This window comes from Echinops telfairi, unplaced genomic scaffold (genome assembly GCF_000313985.2).
Source record: "Echinops telfairi isolate 266 unplaced genomic scaffold, ASM31398v2 ScPeMD7_70;HRSCAF=299, whole genome shotgun sequence".
Lineage (NCBI taxonomy): Eukaryota > Metazoa > Chordata > Mammalia > Afrosoricida > Tenrecidae > Echinops > Echinops telfairi.
This window is the reverse complement of record NW_022103968.1, coordinates 10687195-10705987: the sequence shown is the minus strand read 5'-3', so window position 1 is coordinate 10705987 and position 18793 is coordinate 10687195. Positions and strand designations below refer to the sequence as shown.

Sequence of the window (18793 nt, the reverse complement as noted above, 5' to 3'; positions counted from 1 at the left end):
GCTCCGCCCGGTGGGGAGGTCCGGCCTCGTCCAGGCTAGGAGGGGGCTCAAGTCTCGGACCCCCCAACCACTGTCCCGACCGAAAGGAGGCTTCCCTCCACGGCCACGCCTGGCCTCCTTCCGCGTTTTCCCGCCCTTTGGATATTAGCGTGGAGGCTCTGTCCTTTTGCCCACAACGGTCAGAATGCACAGTATAGGATATGTGTAGGCTCGGTGAATAGTGAAAGTGTGATCACACTACCTACCTAAAGCTCCACAGAGGTCAGCCACCGACATCGACTAGTCAGAGAGGGAACCGAAGGTGTCCTAAACAAAAAGCAAAACTCCCAACAAGAACAACAACAAAGCCCAGCCCAGATGGCTTCTCGGGAGAGTTCAACTAACAGAAGAGTTGCCGCTAATTCTACGCCAAAGATTCCAGAATGTAGCAAACGAAAGGATAGGACCTCATTTATTCTGTGAATCCCTGACACCGAAGCCTGGCAAAGACACCACCAGATAAAACTAGATAACTGAGACTTCCCAAAAATCAAGTATTCATGCTCATTACAAGACTTTCCGAAAAGGGTAACAAGAGAACCTACGGACTGGCAAGCATTTCCGGTAATGCTGCTTCTGACAGGTGTCTTTGTTGCTGCTGCTGCTGTGGTCGTTAGCTGTCATGGAGTCAGTCCAGGCTCACAGCGACGGCCCCGGGTACAGCGGAGGAAGCTCTGCCCAGCCTGCGCCATCCCCGGAATTGTTCTTATGTTTGAGCCTACTGCTGCAGGTCAGTCCGTCTTGCTGGGGTGGGGGATGAGGGGCTTCCCCTTTTCCCTGCCCCTCTACTTCACCAAATATGTGTCCTTTTCTAGGGACTGATCTAGCCTGACAACATGCCCAAAGTATGTCAGTCTTGTTTTCTATAACACGGCGAAAACTTCAACACCTCCATAACAAAAAGGCATTGTCTTTGCATTGGATTTTCCCGTGAACTTTTTCAAGCTTTCATATACAGCTGTTTACAGGTACTGTATATGTATATTCATACATATAGAAAAGCATAGATGGGGCACACTTACAGTACTTCCTAGCTAAATCTTGTGAGATTGATTTACTGGGTTGGAAGGCTAAGGTCCATAGGCTTGTGGGACAACTAGGTCAGTCGGCTTCATTTTGTTCACAAAGATGTCATCCTGGTTTAATAAAGTGTCTGAGGTCTTTAAAGACTGGGAGTGGCTAAATAAGATACAACTAGTGGTCTCTTCCCATGTGGAGTGAAGGGAGTGATGGAAACCAAAATATCAGGGAAGAAATTGGTCCACAGGGCGAATAACCCACTTGAAAGTCTTGAGTCAGAGGCCAAAAGGCCTGGATGGTGCCCTGCTACTACAAAGAGCATTCTAATGAGAATGGGGGGAAAAGGTAGAACAAAACTCAAATTCATCAAAAAGAGCAGACACACTGGACTGATACAGACTAGAAGAACCCCCAAGACTGTGCCTAAGACACTATTTTCACCTGGAACTAAAGCCACTCCCAGAGGTCACTGTTCAGTTGACCTGTACACAGTGACACCTGTCAGGAATGTGGAGGGGCAGGGCAAGTAGATGGATGGAAAGGGCAGATGGAGTGCTGACACACCATGGACATCCAATGTCGGGAAACATTCATGCAGGACATTTGGAATGGGAATCTTATTTCCTGCATAAACATTCACCTATACTTCTATCAACTAGCCAAGAATGAAGATGGATGCCGTGCCCTTCACTAACCTGCATTTAAGAACTTGGGAGGCAGAGCATTACACAAGCCCAAGGCCCCATCAAGCCTGGGGGAGGACAAGTCCAGTACTTTCTGTGGAGTCCCAACCCTAACAGGGACCATTTGGTAGGGAAGGACACATCCTTCCCCCTCCTCACGTCCTTCCCAGATTGGGGCCAGTGGGGTTGTGCGTGTACAGCTGATCTCTTCTTGGAAGTCATGTGTTTAGACTCCTTGGGCCTCAGAGGCCTGGGGTGGGGTCCCATTACCACCACTTCTGTAGCCGTGACCCTGGGCCATTTTATTTCTGCTGATTCACTTCCTCATCCGTAAGAAAAGGATAACATGGCTTTGTTGAGGAGCCAATGAGAGGGAACAGCATCCTTCATTGAGCACTGGCCACGTTGGAAGTGCTCAGCATGCCGTTGCCCTAATCTGCCTCGGCCCTGCCACCACAGATCATTGCTCTTGGTTTTCTTTAGCCCCGTGTGACTTCTCACCACCATTTCCCTAGCTTTCACAAGCACCTTTCTCTTCCAAGACTTTCCTGGCCCCCAAAGCTGAGTGGGAGGGTGCCCCGTCCTGTGCTTCCATCACACCTGGGTACTCAGTTTACCTTATTCTACCGTCCATGTGTGACAAATCCAGCTGGGTAGCCCTCCTGTAACAAGTGGACTTCAACCCTCTGGAGTCCAGTATGTTAACGTGTCCATCAGGTTCTTCTGGCCCCAGTACCACTATTCCCCTCCCCCCCCCCCCCCCCCCCCCCCCCCCCCCCCCCCCCCCCCCCGGGGGGTTCTCCCCAAACCAGCTCTGGTCTTGAGGCCCTCTGCCTGGGATCCTTAACCCCTAACTTCCTCCCCCTCCTTTTACATTTTATCATAGCAACCCCTTGTGAGTTTCTGAGACTCTGTTTATGGAAAAAACGTCTTTCTCCCTCGGAGCTGCTGCTGGTTTTGAACTGCTGACCATGCGTACATAACCACACCACCACTAGGGCTCCTTCCCCAACAAGCCTGCCTGGAACACTTGGGATCAGCTCCTGGCTTTTTATTTTCCTTCTAAGCATGTTTTGAAACTACCAGCCATTCCATGGGCGAGTTATAGTCTGGGACACCCACAAGGTAGTTCTACCCTGTCTGGTAGGGTCAGATGAATTGGAATTGGCTCAATGGAGGGAGTTTGTTTTTTTTGTAGACATTCTATGTATTTTTATGGTAATGTTCCCCTCTCTAGGATGCCCCACATGAAGGTGGGAATTGGTTTTCTATGGTTTGTCCTTGGCACATGGGCACAAGGATCGGGGGTGGGGGTGGGTGTAGGAGAGTAAATGTTCTCACGTCTGTGTGATGCCCCAAACTGAGCTCCTTTTGTGGCCCCCAAGTAAAATGCTCAACTGTTGGTACATCCAGAGAAGGAAAAACATAGCCCCAGAATGTAAGTTAAAAAAACTGCTGTCAAAACACCTAATACTACAATGGAAGACATGATATAACAATAATATATAATTGATCAAGAACTCATGATGGTAGAAGGGTGGGTAAAAAAAAAAGGAGCTAATACCAAGGGTTGAAGTAAAAAGAAAATATTTTGGAAACGTTGATGGCAGCATATGTACAAGTGTGCTTAATACAACTGAATGATGGATTGCTATAAGATTTGTAAGAGCCCCCCAATAGAATGATTAATTTTAAAAGGCCTAATATTTTTAAAATATGTTTATTTTTATTATACTCTACATTGAGCACTTCAAGAGAGAGAATAAGTACAATGATTTCAAAATGCAATCTGTGACACAATAAATAGCCTCCCAATCAACATCTGCAGACAGTCAATTCATGAATAAAGTAAGTCAAATCATCATGGAACATGATCCAGGGGTGGGAATCGTGCAGGATCAGTGAGGTCACCAGAAGTGTTTTCTTCAAAACACGATTCACATTGGTTCCCAACACATACAGACACGTCCAATACGAGGGTTCAAGATCGCCGATGCTAACCACTGAAAGCTGTGATCTTTGCTGCTTAAAAAGAAGGTTGGGTTTGATACAAAGAAATTCCCAAAGACAATTTCTGAACCTTGATCAGAAGAAGTTTGTTGCACTGCTTACTGCGGGTGTCTGCACAAAGGTCACAGTAAGAAGGCCGAGCGTGTCCTTTTCCCACGAAAACATGATCCAAGAAGGGGAAACAGGCACTCTAGCAAGCCATCAAGACGATACAAAGAAGACGCCTTATGTTCACAACTAGCCGTATTTAAGACGCTTTAGCCAATGTTGTGAAAACAAAATTTGTAGCTAGTGACTCCTTTTCTTTTTTCCCTGTCTATCAACAATCATCTCTGAAATGCTCATGGGGGCTCCGGCATGTGGCTCTTCTCTGGCACTACAGTTGCGCTGGGGAGGACCTACTGGTTGACCTTCTCAAAGTATTCTTTGGAAGCAGTTGGGCTGGGCTTGATCTGAAGAGAGAAAAAATTGGGTAGTTCACTTTTTTTCCCCAATCATTTTCTTGGGGGCCCATACAACTCTTATCCCAATATACATCCATCCATTGTGTCAAGCAGCTGTTGACTTTTTTAAGTCTCCAGAGTGAAGAGTAATGTCTCACTTTTAAGCTAGTTACAAGTCTGCTTCCTTCGAAAATATATGGATGAAAGTTCTGAGTACCCCACCCCCCACCCCCAAGCATCCTAACAGCCAAGCCTGTCCCACCCAGCACCACACCATCTGCATCTTGCTCCAAGGAAGGGCTGTGATGCAGGCACTCCAGGCCAGCCACCTCTGAACACTTGAGCCCATGGTTTTTGGACACCGAGCCTACCGTTGGCGAGTTGGGTTTCCAGTTGGCTGGGCAGACTTCTCCATGGGCCTCCACAAACTGGAAGGCCTTCACCAGGCGAAGGGTCTCTTCCACACTCCGGCCCACTGGGAGGTCATTGACACTCAAGTGCTTGATGATTCCATTGGGGTCGATGATGAAGAGACCCCTGGCATCAGAATTGAGCCTCCGTTAGCCTTTTATAGCAGCCTCCTTAGTATAGCAGCTATGAAGTTACTAGGGCCACACACCAGGCTTAGGAGCCCTGGGGATGCAGCAGTTAAGCAGCCCGCTGCTCACGGAAAGCTAATCAGTTTGAACCCACCAGCCTCTCTGATGTCAGCAGTCTGCTTCCATCCAGATGACTGTAAAGAGCCCGGGAAGCCCTGTGGGGCAGTACCTCTGTTCTGTCCTAGAAGTTGCTCTGAGTCAGCAGCAGTGGTCTGTGTAAAGAGGGATGCCTTCCCGGTCAGGGTGCTTCTGGAGCTACACCATGGGGAAAAAATGCAGCCCGACGTGTCCCGTTCACAAATTACAAGCATCGGGTGAGTGTTCTACGAGTCACTGGACTAGGGAGGGCAAGGACCTCCTGGGTCACTAGTGATCTGGGAAGCATTCTTCCAGCAATCACCACCCAAGCCCGGCCACAGACCATGGGCAAATGGGAAGTGACAGAGCCATGTTTTATCTGCCTTCAACAAATATTTACGAGTAAATTCTTGGTGAATGAGGTGAAATCCCATGGGAAAAATCTCTGCAGAAAGAATGTACTGGCCTTAACCCTAAGCAGAGCAGAACTCCACAGAGAAACCATGCCCCTTCATCTCAGCACCCAGCAGCCACGCAAGGAGGTGACCACGTAGCACACATGCATCTGGGGAGGGGTGCAAGTACAGTTAACCAGAAGTTAAGGCAGTGCGGCTACACCCGGTGCTAATTAGCCATGGAACGGGCAAGGTTGGAAAACTTTTGCCAGGAAAGCAGGAGCTTCCCTTCCCTCCCTGGGCCCAGCACTTGGGAGGTCCAGGCTTTTCGCACTGATGGCCCTGGTGCCTGCTCCCGGGGCAGGGCCCGACCCTGAGCCTCCATCACACAGGAGCCACAGGCAGAAGGCAAGCCTCTTATAAGCCAGCCAGCCCTGACCTCTTGTCAACCCTAACACCCTGAAGTAGTTATGGAGGGTGCCCCCCCGGTGCCCCCCCAGGAGAAAAGGCCAGCACTGGTGTCTTTCCTCTGGTGTCAATGGACCAAAGGAATCCTGTCAACTTCTTGGAGTCAAAAGATCCACGTTTTAAGTCCCACCGAGCACCTAAATTCCAGGTGGAAGCCAAGAACAGCGTAGCCAGTGCTCCGCCACAAGAAAGGTCAGGTGAGCTGGCTTACTCCACCAGTCCCTGCAAACCTGGGAAGCCAACCCAGCTGGCCCTCCCCCTCTGCTCTCAGTGGCCAAGAAGCTGCCAGCTCTGAGGACTGGGTTCCAGGCGGCCCTGGAAGGGTGCAATTGGACACGAGGCCGCTGAAGACTCGATGTACTTCACACAGTGGAATGAAGGGTTAGCACAGGAGGGAGTGGGGGCTGAAGTGACAACGGGGTAGGGGAGATACAGAAGCCAGCAGGTCTCAGGACTCACAATCGGCCCTTGCTTTAGCTGTGGGAAAGTGAGGCAGGGTGGGAGGGAGAAGACTCTCAAAGCGGTCACATAACCTGTTCATACACCCATCTACTAAGCAGCAGTTTTGTTTTTGAAAAATCTAACCCAGGTCTGTCAGTTTGATCCAGGGCTCCGCCTCTCCTAGTCTGATGGCCTTGCTGTGGGCAGAGCGGCTCAGGAAGGAGCATCAGCAAGGAGGCAGAAGCGGGTTGGTGGAAGGGCCACCGCCAGAAGCATTTCTGAAAGTCTGGCTACCCCTGAAGGAGATTACAATTAAGGTTTTTTTTGTTTTGTTTTTAATGATTTCCCAAAGCCCATATAAATCCCCTAGGAAGTAGGATGATGCTCAACATGAAAACCAGCTTGAAGGTCCACATCCAGTGGCTCTTACCTCAGGGCCAGGCCGGGGCTTTCTAAGAGCACGCCGTAGTCCCGGGAAATCTGCTTTGTAAAATCCGACAGGAGCGGGATGTTCATGTGGCCCAGACCGCCGTTCTAATGAAAATGCAAAGAGGCCGGCTGGTTACACCACGTGGCTTCACTTCCCTGGCCACGAATCACAATGTTCAAGACCCCTAACAGTGGCCATTGGTCACAAATGGACATCGGGTCAGGAAATATGCTGAGCTCTTTCTACGGACTCATTGTCTGGGCAGCCACCTAACCGTAGAGACAGCCGTATTGTTTTCATTTTTTCACAGATAAGCAAGCTGAGGCACGCCAGAGGCTCTCTAACTGGCCCCAGCTCACAGCTAGAGAGCGGGCAGAGGCAGCTAGACTACAGGGAGGAGCACCGGTGGCACTCTTGGGCTGCTAACCACAGGGTCGGTGGTTCAAATCCACCAGCGACTCCTTGGGGGCGAAAATGAGGTTATCTACCCCCATAAAGATTTGCAAAGCCTAAGGAACCCTAGACAGGGCTGCTATGGGTTGGAATTGACTTGATGGCAGTGGGTTTCCTACAGGACTGTTTCATGCCGTCTCCCACAGGATGGCTATGGGTGGGACTCGCCTGGAAGACAATGGGTTTGTCACCACAGGGCTGGGCAGGGCCCTGTGCTATGGTCCATAGGGTAGCTCTGAGTAGGAGTGACTCCACAGCACCCAGGAACACCATGACCTGTTTCCAATTCTAGAGCAGCGGTTCTCAACCTGTGGGTCTCGACCCTTTTGGGGGTTCAAACGACTCTTTCATAGGGGTCGCCCAATTCATAACAGTAGCAGAATTACAGTTATGAAGTAGCAACATAATTAATTTTATGGTTGGGGGTCACCACAACATGAGGAACCGTATTAAAGGGTCATAGCATTAGGAAGGTTGAGAACCACGGAGCCTTTTTTTTTTTTTTGCCAGGCACATTTGTACATTTGTTACCCTCATCATTCTCAAAACATTTGCTTTCTACTTGAGCTGGGTATCAGCTCATCCCCTCCCATGAACCCTTGATAATTTGTAAATTATTATTTCGTCATGTCTTACACTGTCCGACATCTCCCTTCACCCACTTTTCTGGTGTCCATCCCCCAGTCTAGAGCCTTTTAAAGATTGATTCTAAAGCACAGAAACCGAAGAGTAACCCAAGACGCTTTGAATAATCGAGGAGAGTCCAGCAGCATAGCCAGTCATTTGAGGGTCAGAAGAAGGTTTTTAGGGAAGAATATCATAACTAGGCAGAGCAGAGGGGTGAGAGCACCTAGCACCCCACATCACTGCCCCCCAATCCAGGCAGCATGTGGAATACAGTGGGGGAGGGGTCCCCTGTGCTCCCTGTGGGCTCTCCATGGCCGCCGAGTGCCCTGAGAAGCAGTGGCTACCTGGTCCACTCTGGTCTCGGGGTGCACACAGCAAAGGGCGACGCCGTACCTTCCGAGGGGTGTTGATCCAGGCCAGGTGGCTAAAGTGCGAATCCACCGAGACGGCCACCACCTCGCAGTTGACGTCGTGAAATTCGTTGGCTTTGTCACTGAAAGCGACGATTTCTGTGGGGCACACAAAGGTGCTGGGGGGGGGGGGGGAGGGCAGACATTCTTACCAAGAGACTTTTAAAGTGACGATTAAAAAACCCAAACCACAGAAACAAAAAATGACTTAATGACAGGCACGAAAGGTCCAGAAGCAGCAGGGTGACAAAGCCGCCCTCCCTCCGTGGTTGGCTAGTTTCACACGGGTGTAAAAAGGACTCTTTCCATTACCGGGGAGTTCTGGTGGCTTACGAGTTGGGGTGCTAACCATAAGGTAAGTAGCTCAAAACCACCAGCTGCTCTGAGGGAGAGACGGGGGTGGGGGCTGCACCCCCCGGAAGGATTTACAGTCTCTGAAACCCACAGCGGGTGGTCATGAGCCAGCAATGACTGGATGGCAGTGTGTTTTCCATTCACCTTTCACCTAAGACTATCAATGAGGGAGGGGAAGTATGCAGATTCTAAGACTAAAGTGAAATTTATATAAATTTAAATTTGAGGGGGGGGGAAATCCCCCCACCCCCCAAAAAATCACATTTATTCTTTTCTCAATTTCCTCTGAGACCAGGGAAAACTTCTCTTAGGCTAATGTGTGGGAGCCTCATCAGAGGCAGCCAGATTCAAACCCAATCAGTGAAAGGTGAGTAGCTCCACCCTCTACCTTTACCACTTGTGAGTAAGCTACTGAGGCCACCTGTGGCCAGTCCACAAGGCCAGCCACCAGCGGTGAAGGGTCACAAGAACCCTTCCCTGGATGGGAGGTTAAGCAGAGGCAGGTGGTCCCAGCGGGAAGCAGGGCACAGAGCAATGATGAAGCAGCAATACTTACAAGTCCAAAGGGTAGAAGAAAAGCACCAAGTATTTCCCCCTAAAGTCATCGAGGCTCAACTCTTTGAACTCTCCGCCGACGACGGCTGTTCCCTTAAAATAGGGGGCATGCTGCGTGACGGCAGGGGCGAGGTACGAGGAACCTGCAAAAGCCACATCCGGGCACTGATCACCACGTGTGGAATCCAGCGCCCACCTGGTTCCACTTAAACCCCGCACCATCATTCATGAGGATCAGTGATTAACAGGGGCCCTGGGTTGTATTGGTTCAGTGGCTAGCTGTGTGTTCAAACCCACCAGCGGCTCTGAGTTGAGAAAGCCGGGCAGTCTGCTTCTGTAACGACAGCCTTGAAACCACACTGGGGCAGTTCTGCCCTGTCCTCCAGGGTCACTGTGAGTCAGAACGGACTTGTCAGCCACCACATAAATCAAGTCAAATGGCTCAGAGCTCAATTGCATATCCTTGATACAGTAATTGCTTCCTGTCCAGACTGCTAGGATGCATACTGATTTCATTCAAAGTGCCACAGAATCTAAAAGGAGTGAGGCAGAATGCGGTAGGTATGGGAGGAGGCTGGGAGAAATTCTGAATGTAGCACAGGTTTGCCAGGGCCAGGGGGGGCAGAGCAAGTGGCCCCCGGAATACAAAAAGGTCATGCTGTGCCCAGTTCACGGCAAGGTCTGAGGGAAGGAGTGTGGGCCCAGCTGCAGGATTGCAAAGCAGGCAAGGACGGAGCCAAGGCCACGCTGAGAGGGCCCCAAGCACCAGGGAGGGGCTTAAGTGGGAACCTAATACAAGACAGCTGTGTTTCAGCAGATTAGGCTGGCAGGGGAGCGAGAGGTCCCAGAGGGGAGGTGAGCCTGATGGGGGAGATGATTCCAGTTATCTCTGTGAGGGGGACCAAAGGTTGGGGTGTGCCTGCGAAGATGAGAGAAAGCGATGAAGAATGAGGCAAAAACTGGAGAGAACTTGGGTCTGCCTGGCCCTGGGGGACAAAGGGTACCAGTACCAGTTTCATTGGTGGGGCAGCCGGGAACACAAACAGGAGAGCTTTCTGGTTTCTCAGTGCAGAGGAAACATATGCTTACACATCTATTAGGTGTGTAATGGTAACATTGTAAAGAGTCTGAACTACCTTTGGCAACAATCCCGGCACCAGAGATACAAAGCAAGCACATGCTGCCGGGAAAGTGGAGCCCGCCTGCTTGTTCAGCGCAGGGTCGCCACAAACCTGCGATTTTGTTGAAGAACAAAATACACTGCATGTGAACCACATCAAAGCATGGTGAGCGGAAACAAGGTCTGGCTGGACCTGGAAGCCTTTAGAGCTTTGAGGGAGCAAAAACTGGATACTTTGTAGCTTCCACAACCCCAGGCTAAACAGTTACATTGTAAACCCGGGCTTCCTCAAAGGCCAGATCAATTAAAAGCAGTCCGTTTCAAACAGGACTCCTGATCAGAACCAGATGGCAGCAGAGCCCACATCCTAAAACATGGGCATAAAAAAAAAAAAAAGATGGGTGTGGACATTACTTTAAGAAACAGCTGCAATTCTCAGTGTAGCAGGGTGGGTGGTCAGGCTCCTTAGGGTCATCCTGCAGCCAGCAGCCTGGGTTGGCTGTGACTAACCCCCTTTAGAGGTGCTGCTCAACACACTCAGGTATCAGACACCCTTACACACGTATCAAGTTCAGATCCATGCAGGCCCCTTAATGTGTTGTTGTTAGGTGTCAACAAGTCGGTTTTCAACCCACGGTGGCCCCATGGACAGTGCCCCATAGGGTTTATTCCAGGCTGTCAGAGTGAAGGAAGCAGATTGCTGGGCTTTTCTCCCGTGGAGCCACTGGGTGGGTTTGAACTGCCAACTTTTTGGTTAGCAGCCAAGCGCTTAACCACTATTCCTTCACACAGAGGACCCAGAAAAGTCTGGCAAACCAACAAGAGAATGTGACATGAACAGAGCACCCCAGTGATTTTCAACTGTGGCTGCCACTACAATCACTGGGGCACAGGGAGCTATAGGAAAACACAGAACAAAACAAATGCCAGGTCTCACCCCTAGAAACCCATTTCCAGTGAGACTTTCTACAAAAGCTCCCCAGGTAGGCCTAATGCAGCCGGGCTCCTCCCTGGTCCAGAGATGATGATGATTTCAGGTTTCCCTGACCAGGGGGGTCAACTAAGACATGGAAATACTTACTGGTGCTGAAGGCGCATCTTGCTTGCAGGGACTCAGCCCACAACACATTTGTCAAAAACTTTCTTCCAGAGGTGGTGGGCCTACAGGCCGGGGAGGCAGACAAGCCCCATGGGATGGCACTGATATGTCTGATATGTCTGGCCACCTGGAAAGAGAACCAATTTCTTTTAGGAAATGTTTCTGGGGGTGGGTGGTGGTGGTGTGTGTGTGTTTCTTGGTCTCAGAGGGCATTGCTAATGCGCATGGTGGCCATAGCTGTCCTAGAACTAAATACCAACCCCCCAAGTACGGAGCTTGTCTCTGTGCTGCCTTCTGCTCCCAGAATGCAAGGCAGAGGGGCTCAAAACCAAAACGACAGGGTCTGAAATAAACGTGGGGGTGGGGGCAGTTGGCAGAACCAGTGTATTTCTGCCTTTTACCAGCACTATCAGCAGAGCATGTCCTTGTCTGTTTACCCAGGAAAGAGGAGGTCCTTCTGGCCCCAAGCACAAGCAGACTAGTGGGGCAAAGTGCAGCCTCTGGGCAAGCTTGCATTGGGTTCCAGGGAAGCGTTTGTTCAATTTCCATGTCCAACTAAGCGAGTCACTCTCGAAGGAGAACGGATCTGTGCAGAAACCCACCGCAACAAAGGGGTCGGGATGGCAAGCTTTGCCCGAGACTAGCTGAGAAACAACAGCTAAGCCAGCCTGAGAGGATCGGGGTGGGGACGGGCAGCCGCGTCTCCGTTACTTTACGCTGCATGTTTCCGTCTGCTTAAGCGGGGGATCTCAGCAATCCCGCACTGGACATCGTTCTTTTCAACTTATATGGAAAGTAAACTGAGGTTCCGAAAGGCGAAGTCACTGTCCAAGGCCCAGCCAGCTACAGAACCGGGCCCGGGAGCCCAGGCGCCCGCCTGCAGGGTCAGGTGCTTGGGCGGACAAGGGAGCAGGGGTGGACGATCGGCGACTGTAGGGCGAGCGGCTGCGGAGGGACCCGCGGAGGGCAAGGGGTGGGCGGCGAGGGGCGTCTGCGCAGGCGCATGGAAGCCCTCCCCGGAGGCCTGTTACCCGCTGACCCCTTGGAGAAGGGTGACTGTCTCCGAGGCCGCGGGAGAGCGGGACACGTCCGGAAAGCACGTGCCCAGAGCCACGGCGGGGTCTCCCCGCCTGCCCCCCCGCCGACTGCCACTCACCGAGGACCGGAGTAACCTTCCCGCGGCGGCCGCCATCTTCAGTCCGCAGAGCTAGCGCGCGGCGGGCGAGGGGGGCGGGGCAGGGCCAGCTACCGGGGCGGGGCCTATGTGGGGCGGGGCCTCGTCGGGGCGGGGCTTGTCTGCAAGCTCCACCGACTTCCCGCCTTTTGGGGCTCCTTGGCTCAACCCTGGAGGACGCTTCCCGCAATGGCTTCTGCGGGGTTGATTGCTTGGGGAAACTACTCCTTGTCTTCTTCTTTGGCGCTTCGACCAAAAAAACCCAGGTGGGAATCTAGATTGGACCATATCTGCTGCTGATAGTGGTGTGATGGGTTACATGTTAGGCTATGAAGTTAGTTCGAAACCACTAGCCGCTCTGTGGGAGAAAGATGAGGCTTCCTACTTCCATAAAGTGTTACAAACTCGGAAACCCCCAGGGGCAGGTCTACCGTGGCCTATTGGGTCGCTATGAATCGGAATCAACTGGCTGGCAGTGTTTGTTTTTTTGAGACTTTATTTTGTGCCTTAGAAGTCCCTGGTCGATAAAATTAAAAAAAATTTAATTAAAAAAGAAGTCCCTAAAAAAAAAAGAAAGAAATCCCTGGGCGGTGCAAGCCCTTTGGCATCTATTACTAACCATCCAGCAGCACTCGGAAGAAAGGCTGGCGGCGTGCTTCCTTAAGGAGGGCAGCCGAGAAAGGCACAGAGAGGTCGCCAAGCAGGAATCACTGACTTTGATTGGGCGTGAGTTAATGTTTCCACCATTTCTGCAAAAGGCCTCTCTGGCAGAACCTCTGATTTTTCCCCTCACATACACTAAATAGTTCATGCCATTTCAGTTAACTTATAAATGAGCTGCTCAGTGGTGAGCCTTGTCTGAGGGGGCTTCAAAGACTCCTGGGAAAATGGAATGAAAAGATCATAGAGCCTTTGAAGCTCCCTCGTACTTTAAAACAAGCTCTTCCCACGTAGATATAGCATCCAGCCCTGGCCTCACCGTTGGTAAATGGACCAACTACCTTGTCTCAGTTGGGAGTCTCCAAACACCCTTCGGGACGGACTCAGTGTCTAAAATCACCTACATACAGTTTAACATCTTCTGGAATGGACTCAGGAACCCTGGTGGTGCAGTGTGTTTCACAGTGGGCTAGTAACCACAAGGCCAGCGGTTTGAAACCACCAGCTGCTCCGAAGGAGACAGAAGAGGCTTTCTGTGTCCATCAAGATTCACAGCCTCAGAACCCCCAGGGCCGTTCTACTCTGCCTAATAAGGTCACTTTTTGTCAGAATTGGCTTGCTGACAGCATTTGGAGTTTGAGTTTTTAAAGTGGATTCATTTTTGAAAACAGGAGTCGTGGCCTTGGTTTTCTGAATGGTCAAACAGGGATGATATGAATACCTTCCTCACGGAGGTATTGGGAGAAGGAAGAACATTTTCTGAGTGCTTTTCCAAAGTACATTGAGGAATAAGTACGTCTGCAGAGTAGTTTGCAACGTCAGCAGACTCACAGTGCTGGGACAGCAGGCTAGATGAATGAAACAGAAGGCCAGATTGGGTGTTCTGACATGTTAGAAAAAGAGAGTTCTGAATGATGGATTGTTAGAAGATTTGTAAGTGCCCCCCAGTAAAATGATTAATTAAATAAAAAGAAAAGAAAAAAAGGTGAGGTACTGTTATAGTTACATCTGCTTTATGAATAAAAGGTGGTCCTAACCAATTTAAAAGAAGAAAAAGAGTTCAAGAAAGGCTTCTCTGAGAAAGCAGATGCTCTGGAAGTAGATGACGTCTGTGATTGTGGAAGGAGGTGGGAGAGGGGAAGAGAGTGGGTAGAAGGAATTGCTGACCTTTTCCCCTTCAGGGTTGTTATGACTGATGAAAGGAGCCAACCTTAATTTCTAATTTACGACGGACTGCATACTCTGGGTCCAATGCAGTATCGCGTTTAGTTTCCTCACAACACTTTTAAGCAAGTCCTGATTCTAATGCATCACCCCCATTTCAGAAAGTGAGATACCAAGGCTTGGGAAAGTTTAATAACCTCAGATTGAGTGATTTGACTCATCTTTTGCCCAGTGGTGTGAATCAAATAATTTAACAACCCGTTCGCTGCCTGTGTTAGTCAGGGTTGGCTAGAGATACAAATTCACAGACACTCATGTGTATAAGAAAGAGCTTTATATAAAAGAGCAATTGTATATTGAGAAAACATCCCAGCCTAGTCCAGATGAAGTCCATGAGTATGCTATTAGCCCATATGTCCTATACCAGTCTATAAATTCCTCTTCAGACTCATGCAACAATGATGCCAAATATGGGAAGATCACAGGCCAGTGGGTGGAAGTCTTGTGGATCCAGTGGCAGTAGAAGCATCTCAGTGCTGATGTGGGTCTCCATGTGCTCCTACAGCTCCAGGACTCTGGCTCCATCAGTGTAGCTCCATGTGACTTGTCAACAGGAATGTCTCTCAAAGTATGTGTCCTGCCTCTAGGGAGTAAGACAGGAGTTCCCAGAATCCTCAGGAGAAGGCCATGCTGACACAGAGGCACCACTGGCTATGACCTGATTGACAGGCTAGACTCCACTCCTTCACTCAAGTCGACAGATTATGTAACTGCCACATTCCCCTAATGACTATTTTAAGTGTAAAAAAAAGATATATGGAAAGAGTATTATTTCATACAGTTAATAATTAAAACAGAACAATAAAAGAGATACACAAAACTAGATTATATAAGAGTTTTAAAATATTGAAAATATTAAATACTTGACAAAAAACAATAAAAATGTTATTGGTGATATTTCCATATTGCTTCTTGATTGGTGTCCTGACTTGCAGTATTCTTCTCTTTTATCCAAGCCTCATCAGCTGTGTGATTTATCCTTAATCATCTTTTCACTGTAGGAGTAGAATCTCATTCCTTTAGAGGTGGGCCAATCAGCCAATAGTTATTGTGTTTGGTACATTAGAAACCGTTAGTTGACTTCTCTAAATATACTATGTTCATCTTTGAAAGATCCCTTTCTGTTTCTGCTGAACTTAGAGCGATTGTTGTGACAATACTTTTAGCTCTTTGAACACTTTCAGGAATTGCATAATTCATCCACAATATCTTGTGGGAATTTGGGTCACAACACAAAACTGGAGTGAATGACAGCATGTCGCCCTCTGTTGTTACTGTTATATGTTTGTTTACTGAAGTAACAAACTCAAGGGGATAAAAATGTAGTATTTCATCCAAAGTATAAAGAGTTTTATGAAGTGAATAAATAAATGTAACAAGCATAATTCTATCTAATTCCTTATCGCTATGGACAGAATGAGCATTATTACTATGGGCACCACCCACCTTAGTGAGAACCCTGATTACAAGTGCCATTTTATCCACTTGACTGATGAACTCAACCAAAAAAATTAGGTGTTGGTTCAGCCGAACTCGTGGAAACTGGCTGAGTCCCAGCGCTGCTTTCGCCCCTCAGCTCTCATCAGAGGTAACCACCATCCTGAATTGTAATCTATCACTCACTTGCTTCTTAAAACTAATAGGTGTACATGTATGCATTTCTAAGCAATATATGCTTAGCTTTACTTGTGAGCTTTAATAAAACGATAGTTTATGTAGAATTTTCTGCTGCTCCCCCCCCCCCTCCAATCAGTAGTAGTACGGTCCTAAGATTCATCTATGTTGTTACACATGACGATGCAGTCTCTTTTTCTTTCTTGTGTTGGATCAAAATAGGACATTAAAAAGTGAAACATTTTCAAGCGTACAATCCTGCAGCAATAGTCACATTCACGAGATTATACAGCCATCGCCATTATTTGTTTGAAAAAATTTTCAACACCCCCCCAGGCAGAAACTCTATCCCCAAGAAGCAGTCACTAGATTTGTTTCTAGCCACCAGCTCCTACTCAAATTTACGCACCAACCACTAAAGCCAATGATGAAGAAATGGAAGATTCTTCGGTCTGAATTTGATCACACCTGCAAAGGAGATGCAAGATACATATTGGCAATTGAAATGCAAAAGTTGTAAACAAAGAAGAAAGAACAGCGGTTGGAAATATGGCCTTGGTGATAGACTTGAAGCTGGAGATAACATGATAGACTTTTGCAAGACCAACGACTTCTTCATTGCAAGTACCTTATTCCCAGAAGACAAAGAGCAACTGTAAATAATACAGGAATCACATTGACTAATCTATGGAGTGGGTAGCTTACTCCTTCTTCAGTTTGTTCTGAGTCTAAGCTCTGCTGAAACCTATTTACTTGGTTCACCAACCTGCTGGTATTTAAAATGCAGGTTCGATAGCTTCCAGCAGCACAGCAACACACAAGCTACCACTATAGAACAGATTGAGAGCCACAGGTACACAGTTGCTAACATAATGGACTCACACTGATGATGACTGTAAGGATGGCACCGGACTGGGCAGGATTTCCTTCTGCTGGGCATAGGGTCACCGAGTCACAGCTGACTTGACAGTGCCTAACAACGTGAGAGCCCAAATACCACCTTGTGTATATCTAACCCAGCTGAGTTTAGAGAATATCTCAAGAACAGATTTGATGCGTTGAACATTAGTGACCAAAGACAGAGGAGTTGTTGGAATGATATCAAGAAGATTGTACCCAAAGAAAGGAAAATGTCGTTAAAAATAAAGGAAATAAAGAAAACACCAAAATGGATATTATAAGAAACTCTGAAACTTGTTCTTGAGCATAGAGTAACTAAAATAAACGGGAGAAATCATTAAATAAGACTGTTGAGCAGAAGATTCCTAAGGGAAGCTTGAGAAAGCAAAGTAAAGTATTACACTGGAATGTGCCAAGACCTGGAGTTAGGAAACCAGAAAGGTAGAACACAATGAGCATTTCTCAAGCTGAATGAATTGAAGAAGCAACTCAAGCCCCAAGTTTCAGTGTTGAAGGATTCTACGGGCTAAATGTTGAATAACGGAGGAGGCGTCGATAGAAAGTGAAAGGAATAAACAGTCATTGTACCGGAGCTAATTGGGGGACAGTCATCTGTTTCAAGGGCAGCATCTGATGGCTTCTCCTACTGGCTGAGTACTCTTCCATGTCAGGTATGCCTCACATTTTGCGTTTTGTTGAGGGCAGTCATCTCTTGGTGGATTGGTTCTGCTGTTGTGGCTGCTAGGTGCTGTAGAGGAGGGTCCAACGTAGAGGGACACTTTGGGCAGGAGAGTGCCACCCTGCCTGTCCTGAGTCATCCTCACAGTCATTCCGATGCTGGAGCCCACGCTGTACTCTGCCTTTTCACTATTGGGAAAAGTGATGCACTAAACCTGGGTGTACATGTATCTGTTCATGTCGTTATTTTAGGTCCCTAAAGGTATACCTAGGAGTATGTCCTGATGTTTTTTATTTACTTTATTTTGTTAGCGTTTAAAAAAAAATCTTTTGTCTTGATGTCTTTTTAATATTTCATGTGTGGCTTAATTTTTATCTTAAGAATGTATATGGGGGAACATGAGGACCTGATGCCGGGGGCTTAAGTGGAGAGCAAATGTTTTGAGAATGACGAGGGCAATGAATGTACAAATGCACTTTACACAATTGATGTATGTATGTATGGATTGTGATAAGAGTCATATGAGGCCCTAATAAAATGATTTAAAAAAAAGAATGTATATGTATCTTCTTGCTTTCCCCCCTGATTGTAAATCACATGGGCCATTTAGTAATTTTCATCTCCATAAATCTCAATCACACAGCAGTCATTCTCCATATAGGGCGTTTAGGTGTGCTCATCTGAAGGGTACTGTCTGCCTTACGCCAAGCAGAGGCCCAACACAGCAGCCCGACTCCCAGGTCATCTTGCCTTTGAGGAGTCCTTGGGCAGTGGAAGCTGTTAATGTGCTCCCATCGTAACCGAAAGCCTGGGGGTTCGAATCCCACAGGGCCTGCAGTGCACTTCCAAAAAGTCCGTGTGTGGAGCAGTCTCCTCAGACATGTGGAAGGTCTCTGTGAGTCAACCGATCGACCGGTGGAGCTGAGCTCTTGCTGCTTATCTCTCCTTGACCACACAGGAACCGGAGGCAGTTGTCCCTGGTTAAATATTGTTGCTACGGATCCTCACACAGGTCCTGACTCATAGCAACCCCACGGACAAGAGAAGGAAGCACTGCCCGCCCTGCACGGTGCTGACCGCCGTTACCATGCATGGCCCATTGTGGTAGCCACTGAGTCCATCGCTCTCGTAGAGAGTCTTTTTTTTTTAATTTAATTTTTTATTTTTTTTTGGTTGTTGTTTATTTATTTATTTATTTATTTTAAAAAGTGTTTATTTATTTATTTATTTTTTCTTTTTTAACATTTTATTAGGGGCTCATACAACTGTTATCCCAATCCATACCCACATCAATTGTGTAAAGCGCATTTGTACATCG

At 48.2% G+C, this 18793-nt stretch overlaps 1 protein-coding gene across 1 annotated transcript; it reads right to left on the bottom strand.

Annotated features, from left to right (window-relative positions):
* Positions 1-3446: 3446 nt before the first annotated feature.
* On the bottom strand, positions 3447-12458 carry PRDX3 (peroxiredoxin 3). Its single transcript, XM_004700902.2, has 7 exons — positions 12381-12458; positions 11207-11351; positions 9007-9148; positions 8080-8215; positions 6607-6710; positions 4567-4732; positions 3447-4204 (listed from the first exon to the last, which is right to left on the bottom strand). Exons 1-7 carry the CDS (start codon positions 12414-12416, stop codon positions 4151-4153), a joined length of 783 nt encoding a protein of 260 aa, XP_004700959.1. The 5' UTR covers positions 12417-12458; the 3' UTR covers positions 3447-4150.
* Between the last annotated feature and the right edge of the window lie 6335 nt (positions 12459-18793).